Source organism: Lytechinus variegatus, chromosome 2 (assembly GCF_018143015.1).
Source record: "Lytechinus variegatus isolate NC3 chromosome 2, Lvar_3.0, whole genome shotgun sequence".
Lineage (NCBI taxonomy): Eukaryota > Metazoa > Echinodermata > Echinoidea > Temnopleuroida > Toxopneustidae > Lytechinus > Lytechinus variegatus.
In genome coordinates, this window is record NC_054741.1 from 794,786 (window position 1) to 811,499 (window position 16,714).

Sequence of the window (16,714 nt, forward strand, 5' to 3'; positions counted from 1 at the left end):
CATTAAAGAAAAAACGCCATAATATGCGGACAGTTACTTTAAGGCTCTGGGTCGCGTGCCTCCGTAATCTGTGTCCTCTTCGAGCGGGCTCCAACCCGGCGCAGGAGAGGCAATTATCGGGACAACACCGCTACTGTTTGAACACTTATCATGCTTAGTTCTATCAAGATCCACAGTCGTTCGGTAATTCACCCCAAAATGAAAGAAAATGGTCTAATACTGATGGCCTACGGAAATGGGGGGGGGGCGGGGCTCGGTGGGCTTCATCCCTCCCCCGCTTTATTTTTTTCAAAACAATGTACAAAATCGTAAAATTGACCATCTGATTGTGATATTTTTTGTATGGTCAGCCCACACTTTCAAAACTGTTCCGCGGCCCCTATAATTGTAGATTTTTTTTCAAAGTATGATTTTATTGAAAATGCCATTACAACAAAGAGGTTAAGGAGTCTTATATCCAGACGCTAGATTTATATTTCTGTATTCAACTTTTTTGCATTGTTTCCAAAGCTTTATCCTGAGGTATGAGAATTTTCACACAATTATGCTCCCTTTTCATTTTTGTTTACGTTATGGTTTTGCCAAGGTTACAAGTTCGAAACTAAGCCATGTCTCTATGGCTGTTATTGAGATTTTTCAATAGATGTGGACATAGAAATGTGTCCTTAGTTTAAAATACCGGCCAATATTACTGAAAAGCTTGTTTTATAAAATGGTTGACGTCATAAATTTATCAGGTATTATTTTAATTTGTAACATTTTTTAAAGCAACGTTTAATTTCTAAGATTTCTTGCTCAAAAGTAGAGCAGTATTGCTAGAGGTTGAACATTCCTGTTTATTTTTAACAGTATTTTGTTTAATCTTTAAAATTTGTTTATTTTTTTTACTGTTATAGGGATGGGGTAATTGAGTCCCCTGGGTATATAAGCCCCCCCCCCATGATTTAGCTCACTGCTATAGTATACTAGTGCCATATGCTTGCGTGGTATTTGACACTGTTCCTTAGTACCGAATTTAAGCATATGTCTCGTGGCCTCCTGCACATGGCCAGGAGGGGCACAAACCCACCTCAAAATCAAAATTTTGAAAGCAGCTTAGTCACTTTAGAAAGGCGAGTGCTGTACATAGGTATCTCTATCTATCTATCAAACTACCTACCTATCTATCTATCTATCTATCTACCTACCTATCTATCTATCTATCTATCTATCTACCTACCTACCTACCTATCTATCTATCTACATGATCTATCTATCTATCTATCCATCTATCTATCAATCTATCTATATATCTATCTATCTATATATCTGTCTATCTATCTAACTAACTATCTATATATCTATCTATCCAACTACCTATCTAACTATCTATCTCTGTTTTTTCTAAATCGAAAATATAATGAATACTGAAACACGCATTGGAAAAGACTAAAACTGGTAGAGCTGAATTAACAAATAAATATTTATGTTTCACTTAATAAAAGAACACACAAACAGAAGCTTATGACGTGTTACAGATGTTTATTCTGAATTCAAATTCTTCTTGATGTGTAGGTCAATCTGCAAATATTCTGTAAATTAATCACTTGCCACCTGCCTAGGATTTATTTCAATTTTCTCCATCTCAAAATGTATGTCAATACAACGGTTTTTTTTTGTTTAATTCTTTAATTATACTGTATTATAAAAGAACTGTATACAATGGTGGTAATGGTGTCTGGAGTATAACCATTCGGGTTTCGGCTATGAAGCTCGCCATTATCTAAACCATTATTCAGTCCACTAATCGTGTAAAATTTGATCACCGATCTCCAAATCAAATGCCGCCTTAAGTGCCACGCCCCTTCACTACTGGACGAATTAAAATGGATGATTATTAGAACAGATCAAACAGAATTTTGTTTTCCTTTTCATCAAGCATATTCGAGACGTTGTTCCGGGTTTCGGTTTAAAATGTACACCTGCACAAGGCAAATTCAAAGTGGTTGTACGATAGAGAACCATGTATTTCTTTTATTTCTTTGTTATCTTCTTTGTATTTTCCTGATACGACAGAAGGGATGTCTCTCCTGTAACAAAGAAATATTAAAGGGATATGTTTGTAGGCCGTCTGACATGTCTGTGTTCGGCGTAAAAACGCCCGATGTATAGTTTTCAAAGCAGTGTTTAATTTAAAACGATAATGTGAAATATATATGACTAATTATCTAAATGAATATTCATTCGAAATGATAGGACGAACATAGAATCTAGTGTTTATATTTTAGTAATATCAAAGCAGCGGCAAAACAGCTGATAACATTCGGTTCGGATGGCAAAACGCGTGGATATCTGTGTCAAAGATGGCGCTGTTCACAATAAAATCATAGCCCTGTATTCTGAATTCGGGGGGGGGGGGGGGTGGAGTAGGTATTAATGTTCAATTCATCGATGTATATTGTGTCCTGTTCATTCATAACAGCCTGGGGACATTTACTGAAACAGTTTTCTTCACCACTGAAATCATTGAAATATGGGAAAGAATAAATATTATATCTATATACATAGTAAAAAGAAGCTGCTGAAAACAGAAAACTGCTTATCTAAAAAAAAAAAGAGCCAATGGAGTAAATTAGAGAGGCAAAAGGGGCCTAAGCTTTCGATCCTACCAGAATCTTCGTTGGACGAAGATTCTGGTAGGATCGAAAGCTTAGGCCCCTTTTGACTCTCTAATCTATATATATACAATATGAGAGCCAATGGAAGACCATTTAGTTATGTAATTTTGTTGTAAATTGAAACAAAACGAATTTAATTATCGGATGAATGTAAATATTGACCTATATAGGCCTACTTGCTCCATGGTTTCTCTAATCCCGTTATTCACTTCTCCTTCTATATCTCCACCTGTCTTTTTTCTCTCGAAATTTCCCCTGATTTTCCCAACCTATGCCTGCCTAGATTTTCCCACAGTGGCGAAATTTACGCTTTCCCTCTCGATGGGAAACTTGACAAATAGGCCTTCGGTAAATATGTCAAACAATTCTTGACTTCTGCAGTAGCAGTAAGCCAATGACCATGTTAACGAATGGCGAAATGGGTGCATACTGAGCGTCCTAGGGGAGTAATTAGCTAGGCACGCGTTATGGCTTGTATTCCATCACCTCTATTTCATTGGTTATGATTTTGATGACATTATAATTGTGGATGCGAAGAGAGGAAGTAAAGAAAGACGAGAGAGAGAAAAGAGACGGAGAGGGGGTATGAAAGGGGAGGGAGGGATGGAAAGAGAGAGGGGAGAGAGTTCAGGAGGGAAGGAGAGAGAAATACGATAGAGAGGGAGATGGGGAGATAAGAGAAAGAAATGAAGGAAGAGAAATTTGTGAGTATATGGGCAATAAAATTTTGGAGACCGATGAGAATTTCTCCAGGTTGACACAATGGTATTATCATATTCTTCACAATCTTCATTATTAATTGCTACCGAGTTATTGATTCTTATGGAACGAAGGGAACATCAACATGGGCAAGATTAATGAAATCACACTTTTAGTATCAGCCTTGCATTAACCTACATTCTGATAAAGTATTTCATGAGATTCATGTCAGAATTATGACGATTAAATATCCCGTTTTCTAGTAAGGGTACAAAAGAAAAATCAGCTCGCGTTTTGCGTGTTAGTGATTTAATAATTTCGTTAGGTAAGATACGTTTTTTGTTCTCGATTTTTTTTTTACAATTAGTCCTTAAAATGTTTTATTATCCGGACAGTATATCCTATTTATCGATTAGATAAATACTTCGTATCCTGTTTAAGACAACATAGAGTCCTTAATATTTCCAGTTTTCATGTATGGACGGGAAAATTAGTTTGAACTTTGCAATTGCTTTATTTGTTTGTCGAAATGCGTATAGTCCAGAAAACGTTCAGTTTTCAGATTAGTATGCCTATAAAAAAAATTCAACTCGCGCTTCGCGCTTCCCCTTGTGTTCAATGAAATACTATGCTCGTTTGTGTATAATATAGAGTTTTATCCGGTGTGTATCAATCAGATATGATTATTTAAGTCTGGGATCGACCTTCAACGTCACTTTCCGAAAGACGGAATCAGTGTTTGTTTCATATCTTCTCAAACTTTAATGAAGAACTACCTTATGTTTAACAAGCACATTTGCTTAAAGTTGAGACACTAATAACGAGAAGCTGATGGGTTTAATGAAGAAAAAATCTTGACATCAGTCGTGGATTTAGTCTGGCGTAACTTTTCAACATGTTTGTGAAAAACCGCCTCCATGACCCTTGTAAACTTTTCGTTAATGTATTTTAGCCCAACAAAAATATTGGGGGAGACTGTTGCATATATATACACCACACTGCTTGTAGTTGTCATGATTTTAATTCATTTTTGCTGTATTTCTTCTCGGTAAAGCCCATGGGATATTGGTTTTTGTCGGGATGTGAAGTTTCGTTTTACAAAAGAAATGTAAAGATCTTGTCTTAACCAAGTGTTCCAGCAAGTTTCGTCGTGTGCTTAAGAGGTTTAGATTGAAATATAAATCCTGGACGGTGCTTATTCCTTCTTTGTAAAACGCGCGTTTTAACACGTGTGTTCATAATAAGTAATAGGTTGATGGTGAAAACACAGACAAACAGAAAAAAAAGAATCCAAGGTAGCTTTTTTAAAGCTTTAATAGACTAACAGAGCATGGTTGATTTCCAATTTTTAATAACAAACTGTACTGGAGTAGGCGGTGATGCTGGTTGAAAATTTCCTTGAAACGCACGTGGGAAAGGGTGCCATTATGTTTCGTCACCACGCTTTTGCTTAATGCGCTGCCTGCGTTCTCATAGTTCTTTTCGTCTGGTCTGCCTCGATGTTTGAAGTTTGAGCCTTGATTGTTACATGATTTCTTGATTGAGGTATTTACTTGAGACAAAAAACCGCCTTTCGAAAGTGCAAATTTAGTATCTAGGTTTCCGCTGGCTGGTTGTAAACCCACGCGGCCCGCCGTTTTTTTTGTTTGCTCGTCACCCTCGATGTTTCCCGTGCCAAAATTCGGCAGGCGTGCGTCATGTTTCGACATTGGCGTTTGACGATGAGCTGATGATCTCGGACGGCGTTGGGCCATCGTTCACTCACTTGTCAAAGAAAGAGAGCTAAAAATCAATAACCCTACCCCCTTGGTTGTAAGGAAAAGGCAAGGTAGAAAAAAAATAAACCAAGAATTAATGATGCACAGATGAGAAGGCGGCACACGCGTGAAATCATTTTCCCCTCCCTCTCGGTTCTCGAGAGCTTGCACCAGTCGCACATCATGCACCTGTAGCCCGTCTCTGAATGGTAAGGGAAAGGCCCGATTTTTTCCGATGCTTTCGATGATTCACTCTTGTAATCCTCTTGTTTGACAAAGCTTGGATTCCTGTTTATTCACTCAATCGAGTTTCATCACAAAGATGTAAGCTGATGATTCTAAACAACATTAAACAAGAGAGACATCTAGAATAGAATACACACTCCTTGCTAATAGTCGATTTTGAAACCAATTATTCACTCGTTATTCTGATTTTTATCTCTTGTTGGAAATCGATTATCAAATCATTAATCAAATGAGCAGGTGACTTTATATTTTGCTCTGTATTCGCATGTCTGGAGTCGATGAGGATCTAGAATGGGAAATATTTTTGCCATCACTTAAATTGTTGACGGCGATTATTCTCGGCAGCGTTTCGAGCTCGCGGTATGATTCGGCCTAGAATGCATCGATAATAACAATGGTTAAAAAAAAACTAACGAAAGAAACGCTTAACGCTGCAAAACAGATTTCCAAACTTTGCTATCAAATGTATGTTTTGTTTTCAATAAATAATGAATAGGAGAACAACAACGCATAAAATACAGATTAGCAAAAGACGGTCATAAAAATAGCAGCAAAAGCAGCTGCATCATGATCGTAATGATGGTAGGAGGAGAAAGAAGAGGAGGGGAGGAGAAGGAGTAGAAAGAGCATTAGTGGTGGCGGTGGTGGTAGCGGTTGTGCTGGTGGTGTTGGCGGTAGTAGTAGTAGTAGTAGTAGTAGTAGTAGAATTATTATTATTATTAGTAGTAGTAGTAGTAGTAGTAGTAGTAGTAGTAGTAGTAGTAGTAGTAGTAGTAGTAGTAGTATTAGAATTAGTAGAAGTAGTAGTAGTAGTAGTAGTAGTAGTAGTAGTAGTAGTAGTAGTAGTAGTAGTAGTAGTAGTAGTAGTAGTAGTAGTAGTAGTAGTAGTAGTAGTAGTAGTAGTAGTAGTAGTAGAATTTAGTAGTAGTAGTAGTAGTAGTAGTAGTAGTAGTAGTAGTAGTAGTAGTAGTAGAAGTAGTAGTAGTAGTAGTAGTAGTAGTAGTGGTAGTAGTAGCAGCAGCAGCAACAACAGTGACATTACTAGTTGCAGTGGTTGATGTAACGTCACTGCTATGGAGGTAGTGGTTACAGCAACTAGTAATGTCACTCCTATACATTATTCGGTGGTGGTGGTGGTGGTGGTGACGACGCCGGGAGAATAACAAAGAGGAGAGAAAAAAAGAAGGAGCAAGACATTGCACGAAGAAGGGAAGAGGAGATGGAAGAATTATAATGATGACGATGGTGATGGTGGAGGGATGATGATGATAATGATAATAATATAATAATAATAATAACGGCATATTTACCCAGGGTAGCCACTTCAGTTCCGAAAACTCTTTTCCCAGAGGGCCCTGCTATTATTATTACCCCGGCCTTAGCACGGCTACCTTGATCGGGCGCTCGAGCATTCAAGGAATTTCTTTCTACCGGATACCCATTCACCTCACCTGGGTCGAGTGCAGCACAATGTGGATAAATTTCTTGTCGAAGGAAATTACACCACGGCTGGGATTCGAACCCACGACTCTCTATTTCAAAGTCCTGAGACTTATCCACATTGATGAAGATGATGATGAAGTTGATGTTCTTGGCACAGAGATTCGCAGCCAATCGCTGGATGGCAATGATCATTCAAATCCGTTATTATATGAGCTTTTTGTTTAAATTGATGATGGCCTGATCCATGAAGACAATGAGGCAGGAAATATGTTGGCCAATTGGAAGAACATGTGTCATAGAAACATTGGGAGAGTTTCATGAAATGACTTATCAGATGTTTTATCAGACAAAGTCTGTTTCATCCAACGGTTACCATGGCTACAATAGTAACATCAGACACGTGTGCCTTGCAGTCAATCAAATTCAAGGAACGATATTGGATCTGATAGCGTGTCAGTGTCGATGAATCGCGAATCTCAAGAGTACGGGGTTTGTTTCTGGATAAATCTATGATGGCGCTGTTTTATTTCAGAGCACGGCCCGTTTATACATCGGAACCACCTCTCTGTCACTTTACTAACAGTGATCTAATAAGGGGTCCATTGCAGACAGAGTTATTTTCATTTTTTATTTTAAAAATTGCCTTTTTGGTAGTAAAACATTAAGAAAAAAGTATTTGCATTGAATGATATTTTCAAATGATGATGATAATAATAGTAGTAGTAGTAGTAGTAGTAATAATAATAATAATAATGCTAACAATAACAATACTGATAATAATAATTATAATAATAAAAATGATAATGATAATAACAATAATAACAACAACAGCAACAAAAACAACAACAACAATAATAATAAAAATAATTATTATAATATTATTAACAATAATAATAATAACAACAACAATAATAACAATAATAATCACACCCCTTCCTTCACCATTACCAGATATAATACGGACACGATTAATATCGAGTCACGTCATTGATTAAACATTGTTAAATTTGAAATAACTCTTTGGGTTTGTCACCTAAATATAAAAGTCAAGGATGATTGGGATAGCTTGCCACTGCATTGCCAAAATTTATTTTGATTATTCATGTATTTAGTTATCCACATATATATACAGTGCGTATAAAAAAAAGCGGGACAGTTTTGAAAACTCTATAAAAAATATTGTTTCAAAATATTATATCTATATTTCGATGTTAATAGATGCTCTGAGATCTTAGCTTTGAAATGCCATTTAAAAAATAAATTTTGTTCATGCTTGAGCGAACACGGGACGTTTTTGTCAGCCTGAGGGGTTCAAAAAGAGGCTTGCGCCAAAATGGCAGAATTTAGAAATTTGACGATTAGGCTTTTGGCTAATCAGGAGACTTTCTCTTAATCTTTTCATTGTCTTTGCCATAATTTTCAAATTATGCTGTCAAATTTCATTTACAAATTCATTTATTTACCTGAATTATTTTGTTTTTCATTTAAACTTCTGTTACCTTTGAATTTTCCTTCATAAGTAAGAAAATAAGACTTTTTGTCCACCCAAGTAGGGAGATTTGCTTATTAAATGGGAAAATTTGTAATTATTCAAATCCTTTTATTATGTGAAACAGATCATGTTATGATACCTATAAAAGAGATGAATCCTATTTTCAAGGGGTTATTGAATCCTTCACCAAGTTTATTTATGTGCTTGACAGGACAAACAAGAAAGAATTCATGTCTTTCAATGGCAATGGTGTATTGAGTCAATTTTGAAGGAGCAAGATATGGCAGATCGGGTAAAAATTTTGTGAAGTGAGCAAGTAAAAATTTCCACTTTTTCATTAAAATATCAAATTGTGTGATTTTGACATAATATTCAGAAAATGATATATTTCACTTTCTATGTTTTCTGTTATTTTTCTTTCCACCTTTTTTTTTCTTGGTCATGATTTTATTTTTTTTTTTTTGGGGGGGGAGCACCCCGAGCCCCCACCCATCAGTGTGCCACTGTTCAAAGGCACTATAGCCTTTGTAGCAAACAATGAAAGGATTTGAAGAAAAAAAAAACGCTCTCCCATACTTCTGCTAAAAAAAATTGTTCTAGCCTAAAGAAGGAAAATTCAATGCTAAAAGAGAACATGTTAAAAAGGAACAACAGAAATATTAAAGCAAGTAAGAAGATTTTGAAATGAATTTTGACCACATAATTGGAAAATTACGGCAAAGATAATGAATTACGGCAAAGATAAAAAAAGAGGAAGCCTGCTGATAAGCAAGAAGTCCGATCATCATGTTTATCATTTGATGCCATTTTGGCGCAAGCCTTCTTATCAACCCTAGACAAAAACATTCCGTGCTCGCTCAAGCATGAACGAAACATTTTTTTAAAATAAAATTTGAAGGATAAGACCCAAGGCACCTTTTGACACCAAAATATAGAGATCTTAATTTGAAATAAAAATTTTATAGACTTTTCAAATCTGTCCCGTTTTTTTTATACGCACTGTATATATATATATATATATATATATATTATATATATGTATTTATTTATCTATTTACTATCTATAAATCCTATTTATTCATTCACTTGTTCCTTCCCATTGGTTTAACTATATGTAGCATGAAATACGCGTATTTCCATTCTTTTGTATTGTATTATATGATATTGAAATATTTATAAAAAATCCCCATTTGCAAGTGAAACAACGTTATATTTCTCTCTGAACATGTGGAATTAGCTTTATTTAATAGTATATGGTTCAGTCAACATGGTGCTTATTGTCGAATCTGTATTTAAAAATAAAATATCGCATAAATTAAACAATAAAAACAAAAGACATAGTGAGTGAGGGACATCATGGATTAGACTGCCTCATTTGCATGTCACTGAGTTGTGGCTTTGTGAAAATTAAGCAAAAGTTTAAATTGTCATAACTTTCTTATTCTACGTACGATTTTGATGAAATTTTCAGCGTTATGCTAGTTTGATTTTTCTTTTTTTATTCAAACCAACATTTTTTGGGGGGTGGACTTGACCTTGAACAACTTAATCTTAGATGTGCAAAATGTGTGTGTGTGTTTATTTGAGTTTTTGTCAGACGTGTATCAATCAGATATGATTATTTACGTTTGGGACCGACCTTTAGTGTCACCATCCGAAAGACGTGATCAGGGTTCGAACCTCTAACCGGAATCAAAATGTTATGTGAATGCTAACGAACGTCTGATGGCGCTGTTTAAGATTTAGACAATCCTGGCATCCAGCTCGCAATATACACAGCACAGCAGTATAACCAGTTTTGTTGTAGAGCTTGATTTAACAGAATAGTAAATAGGCCTACAGAAGCACACTCGTCCAGATCTTGTTCAACCATATTCGACCCCCCCCCCCCCCTTAAAGTGGGAAATATAACATTTTGTGGCTAGTGTGTGTTTGACTTTATCTATTAATGATTCCCTCTATTACTTTTGAAATCCTGGGAAAATTTTGGATTGTGCCCCTACTTTAATAGTTATGAAAATGTATATAGGCCTGTCTTAATCTCTTAACCCCCTTATTCTCCCGTTCACCACCCCCCCATCTGTGCCTCTCCCCATCCTACTTTTTCTTCCTCTCCCCCCTCCCTTCATATTTATGTGCTTGATCGACCATCTTTTCAGTGAAAATTATTTTTAAATCAAAAGTTCATGTAAAAAATGATAAGATATATTTTCCCTTTGATATAATTGGATCTTTGAAAGTAATACGAAATATACACTTACCATTGAAAGGCCAATGTGAGCCGTTAATGTTTGGCTTGATTCATCCTGTAAGAGATCAAAGAAATTAGTCATGGACATTATTCCATCAAATTCACTTGTCATTTGACCAATAAATTCAATAAATCAATTCTAATGAGAATTTCCTGTAAAAATAGATAGTATGAAGAAATTACTTCTAAAACTATATAGATGCAATAAACAAACATGAAAACATGATACTTGATACAGGCTTTAAGGATGAGATAAACATCAACATATTTTCAGATACACAACGCCCATATCTACTGCTGAAATTGAGATTAAAATAATTAATGTTAACAAAATTTTGATGGTCATCTGGGATAGTCATTCCCGATTCCTGTGTTGCTATGTCAGTCATACCCCATCCCTTCCCGAAATCGTTTCGTGGCCCCTGTACTTCTCATGATAGATATATTTATATATTTCACATTTTAAAAATATTATTTGAATATCTTTCAAGCAAAATGGATTTTGGATAATATATATGATAATGGTGGAGCGCCTTACACCGAGATGGTTTTTATAATTCTGTGTTAATTATTCTACTTTGATCGATTAACAGGCTTAGTGTGTGTATTTGAGTTTTGTCAGACGTGTATCAATCAGATATGATTATTTACGTCTGGGACCGACCTTTAACGTCACCATCCGAAAGACGTGACCAGGACTCGAACCTCGAGCCTCTGCATCAATTTGTAACTTCCCCACAGCTTGGATTACAGGCGCACGCCACAACGCCCAGTCCTACAACATCGTTGGAGTAAACTAAACTAAACTATTATCCAATCCAGTGAACACTTTATTTTCTGCTGTTACTAGTACCAGGGTTTATAGGCCTTAATTCAAGTAAGCTAAACGAATCGTTCAAATGGCTTCGATCGACTGGTCTTATTTCATTGAGGCAGATTAGGGTGACTCGTGCTTCAAGAAAAGGCGTCATCTTCACGCCCAACCGTTGTAAAGTAATTGCCATTGGGAGAGCCTACGGGGAGAGATCGACAACGCTTCCCCGTCATGGTTTATGGCTTGTAGACAGATGGAAGAAAGAGAGTCATCCTTTCTCCTCCTGATTTATTCATTGCGTGTCGGGGCTCTAGGGAGGTACTACAAATGAGAGAAGGGGTAACAGTCTTGTCTTTAATCGGAACGTAATTTATTTGTATGCAACACTTGCGGTGCAATAAAAAGATGTGTAATTTGGAGGAGAAATGAGTCTTGCCCTACATATCCATTCGGTGTATAGACCAGTTCGTAGTTACTTCATGGCAATTTTGGTCAAATGACCTTTCATTTCTTTCATTATGCTTGACAGATTTCAAAGCAATATATTACGTAAGCTTGCCTTACATAGCGTGATAAAGAAATTGAATAGACCAGGTGACTAGAATAGCACACCAATTAACACTTTATGAAGGTATTTGTTGCATTCCTACTTTGAATGCATATCACAGCATGTTGCACAATGTACTTTGACAAACTGTGAAATACCAGTCGTTCGTGGACGCATTGTTGTTTTTTGTGGATGTAAATGAAAACCACTATTCAAAAGAATATATGAATAATCAAGACATCAAAGTTGGTGCTTATCTCATTAGATTTTAAACCACCATGTCACTTTAGTACAAATGGCCTTCCTCTGATCATGCGTAGAATCTTTTGATCATGCGCAGAAAGGAACTACCCAACTACGAACTGGCTTATTCAGGTATCATGCTGAAGATGTATGAGGTCCCACAGGGATGCCTTATGTCTTCTAGTGAATTTAGCAACGCACTCTTTGAGATCACATACTGAGGTGATCTTTCTTACTTGGAAATTGGTTAATGGGCTCACAATTACATGAATTATTGATGTCATCATATACTTCATTTGTATACCATTAAAAAATCCAATTAGGTTGCCTATTTAAGTTTGACAAATTCAATGTTAGAGGTCTCGTTCACGGGGAATGACATGCCTGTATAAATTTATTTCTATAGTTGCTAGTGAAGGCATATTACATCGTAGCATCAAAATGTGAAAAGTGGGCCAACAGAAGAAACGTGCTTTATAATGTACAATGATTAATATTTCGATATGTGGAATGTATTTCATAAATAAGAGAGAGTGCTCTATACGGTTCATCTTTCTGTGTTTTCTCTTCATGTTATGTAGGCCTTAATCATGTTAATGCTAGTTAGATATACCATTCAGAGATTTCCCCCTTATTTAGCACGATACTAGGTGTATTTCCCTTCTAACCTTGTGTGGTGGGTATCATGCTCGAGCTGGACATTCAAAATGGACCTACCATATAGAAAGGTCTCTGGTCTCAGAAGTATTTTGCATGTGGCCATCCTAAAAAATGCCTCAAATACCGGGCTCAAATAACGCCCTACCCAGCCTGTTTTGATTTCTTTCGCAATTTTGATTGCGAATCTTTTACGTCTTTTTGTGTACGAACATTTCAAGGGCCGCGGAAGGGTTTTTAAAGTTGAGGGGGCTGACCATGCAAAAAAAATACAATCAGATGTCATTTCAAAGGTTTGTACACGGTTTAAAAAAATGGGGGGGGGGGCTGAAGTCCACCAAACCCCCTCCCCTTTCCGCTGCCATTGAATGTTGTCTACCCGGGAATGACATGGCTTTACCGAATGGCAGCCACCCCAACCCCTGCGCCCCATCTTCCAAAGAGTTACGATTGATCTGATCAATTGCAACTATGGACGGCCATCAATGCCAACATGTATTATGCATGTTTGTTCAAAATATTTTCTAAATAGGATGTATAGTCATGCATTCATTGTTTTCTTGAAAATTCACTGTGCTTCTCTTTGTTTACAATTAAAGGACATTGTGCCAACCTTTAAAGAAAACAATTATGACAGTGATGGATTTCCATAGAGTTACGATTGATTGGATCAATCGTATATCTTTGTAAGACGGGGCCCCTTGGATCACTCCATTGCGTAATGAGCCAACATTTTTAGATGGTGCAATATGACATGATAGATGGAGAAACATTTTTAAGATAAAATTTAAGCTTTCTCGTTCATAACTATATTACGTCCGTCTCTCTTTTGGATTAAAGATGTGTACGTTGAAGTTATACCAATTAAAGTCAGACTAGCAGTGGTCTTTCGTGCTTATAGAAAGTCCCCTTCCCCCCTTTTTTTTTGTATTATTATTGCTGTGAGTTTTTTTTACTCAATTGACTAAGTTGATGTAACATAATTTACCAGAGTTAAATGGATGCAAATAAATCAAATTAAGTTTACTTGAAACTTCCAAAGTTACAAATATACTTGCAAAATCAAGGCAGTTTCTTAACATATTAATTCACTTAAAAAAGTATTTTTTTACAGAGTACGGAACTATTTTGAATATTGATATCCGGAATTGTCTACCTTGTCCTGATGATAGGCTGTTAATACATAAAACTGATTAAGTCATTTATTCCCTGATTGTATTTTTTAAATAAAATTTTTAAAATACTTTCTGTATGTTTTTGTCTATTTATATTCTGTATAGCTATCTTTGTTGTATAGGCCTACATGTATATTTGTGTCTATGCATTCTGTCATTCATCGTTTTTTTTTTTGGGGGGGGGGTATTGATTTGTGCATTATTTTATCAAATTTTATCAAATTGTGGAAATATACGAAATTGAATTGAATTAAATCATAATTATGACAGAAAGTAATATCCTGTTTCACCCGTTCTCATTTTCTCTTCTTTCCCCTTATCTTTGTTTTCTTGCTCGTGTAACTTTTGTGGGGCCCTGTGTCTCCCGCACCCCCCCCCCTTATACACCAGTGGGCTCACTTACCAGGTCTATGATAGTACCGAGATGGAAGCTCAGTGTGACGTGAGTAATGGCGTCTTCGGTGTTGACGGGACGAACGTATTTGGAATACCTGGAATCATTCACAAGGTAGTGGTTTACGAGGTACACCTGAGCGGAGTGGTAGTCATGATAAGGGAGCATCCTCCAATCTGGGAGTAGAAGGGGTGAGCGGGAGGGAAGGAAGGCGAATGGCAGAGAGGATAGAGAATAGAGGGAGAAGGGACGAGAGGCATTGAGGGGAGAAGAGAAAATAAGATGAGAGGGGGCGGATATTGAGAGAAAAGGGGGGCATTGGGATCGATTGGGTTCAGGAGATGAGAGAGGGGGCGGGAGAGAGAGAAAAGAAAGAGGGGAACAGATTAGGGAATGGGGCAAATGGAAGAGGAAGAGAGAAAAAAAATATGGAGGTCAAAGGTTAGAGTATATTTGAAAAACGGCAAATTGAAGCATTCGAATTCATGCTTTTAAATTATTCCTTGAGTTGGAGGCTTGATTTCGAATATGATACAGATTTACTTTTACTTTTTTGTTATTAGCAATACTTAAAAAAAATCATTAGGAAAATCCATTCTTCTAACAAATTTTGCCAGGTTTGATAACATGACCGGATTCAATTCAGGTGTATCTTTTCTAGAATGACATGGACTGTAGTTTATCTGGAGCTGTTAGAATGCATGGTAAGTATACCCACCACTTCACCAAAAACTTGTAACATTTTTTTGTGAAAAAAAGTATATACCAAAGCATGTTCTTCAATACCTTATTCGTTAAAATTTTCCTAACTTTAAGACCTATAACTTGATTATCATTCATTGTGATTTTAAATGTAATAAAATCTCTGTTTAGAGGTTTTTCGTTCTTTATCTAAAGCTTATATTATTCAATTTCATCTATATTCAATATGATAAACCAAGGACTTTGGAAAACAAACAATTTCCTACGTGACTTTGCTCAGCTGAATCAAGAATCTGAATAAGAATATAGATCTACTCTCTATCAAGAAATTAGCATAAAACAATTATTATTGCATGAATTTAGTTCATTATCATAATGATAATGAAACAATGAAAATGTATAACCAATGATACCTTGATACAAATTCGAAGCGCTGCATATTAAATTCATCAAACGGAATACTCCAAAGATAAATAAACCCATAAAAATTTACATTCAGATTATGCATTTCGGACATAAGAATCTTATTTGAACAACTTTCTCAATATGATTGCATTGCATACCCATTTTGATAACATTCTCTTTTACTTAATTCTGAAATGTGATAAACGGTATATCGATTGACTTACTGTTTCCTTTCGTTGCTTCCAGTGAATTAAATGAAAACAGAAGTAGTAGAATGATAACTATACAAATCCTCATGTTGATTATCCCTTTCTTCAAAGACACTCGATCTGGCTCAACAAAGCGATTCTTTCTCTAAAATATCAACTCCTCTCTTTTAAGACGTTCAACCGAAGGGCATCAAAATCTTTTCAATCGAATGAATGATTTCCTTTATCGTTGATTTCAAATGGTTTCAGTTTTATGCATGTTGTAGTTATGTTTCTCTACACATTTCTAAAGCAAAGTTTTCACCAAGAATGATACTTCAATCGACTTATTTTGAACTCCAGACAGTATATGCGTAAAGCATGAGTAAGCTTCGCAGACGATGCGTCTAACTTGCCGATAGCAGTGCGACCACTCGCTCAAGGATTTTACCGCCACTCACGAGCAACATTTGAGTCTGAGCACGCGCATTGTTGTCTTAATTATGGCGCCAAATTATCTCGTAAATTTATTACGTAGAGTATGTATACGTCTTCAGGGGCCACGGAACGGTTTTGGAAGTGGGGAGGGAAGGGGTGCTGATCCGAAAGTGGGGGCTGACCATGCAAACAATCACAATCACTTTTTCTACGCAGTCACGGTTGTGCAATAGTGTGTGTGTGTGTGTGTGTGTGTGTGTGTGTGTGTGTGTGTGGAGGGGGGGTATGGCTTCCCGGTTCCGCGACCCCGTGTCTTTCATTCATTTGAAATGTCTCTCGGTGATGTGTGCATAACCTGAGGAAATAGTATGTTGGATTACCTGTGTATTTACCACATTGTCATCACAAATTCAAATTATAAGGCCTAGATGATACATTTCAGTTCATCTTTATCAAAAGGGTTAAAGGGGCGATTAAAAGTGCTCTTTAAAAACAACAAATACAGTATAAACATATGAAAGATAAGATAGATGATGCAGAGCAACTCATCAGAATATCCATGGTCCATAATGCATTATGACAAAACAAGATACATTAAACTTAATA

At 36.3% G+C, this 16,714-nt stretch overlaps 1 protein-coding gene across 2 annotated transcripts in view; it reads right to left on the minus strand.

The window, feature by feature from the left end:
* LOC121407015 (neuronal acetylcholine receptor subunit alpha-10-like) overlaps positions 1 to 16,128 on the minus strand; it is a 39,106-nt gene extending 22,978 nt beyond the window's left edge. Inside the window, exons 1-3 of one of the 2 annotated variants that reach the window (XM_041597906.1) lie at positions 15,707 to 16,128; positions 14,385 to 14,551; positions 10,556 to 10,600 (exon numbers count right to left, since the gene is read on the minus strand). In XM_041597906.1, coding sequence (XP_041453840.1) covers positions 10,556 to 10,600; positions 14,385 to 14,551; positions 15,707 to 15,779 — 285 coding nt within the window. In that variant the 5' untranslated portion in view covers positions 15,780 to 16,128. The remainder of the gene's footprint in view (positions 1 to 10,555; positions 10,601 to 14,384; positions 14,552 to 15,706) is intronic. The other variant, XM_041597905.1, reaches the window with a different exon arrangement.
* Between the last annotated feature and the right edge of the window lie 586 nt (positions 16,129 to 16,714).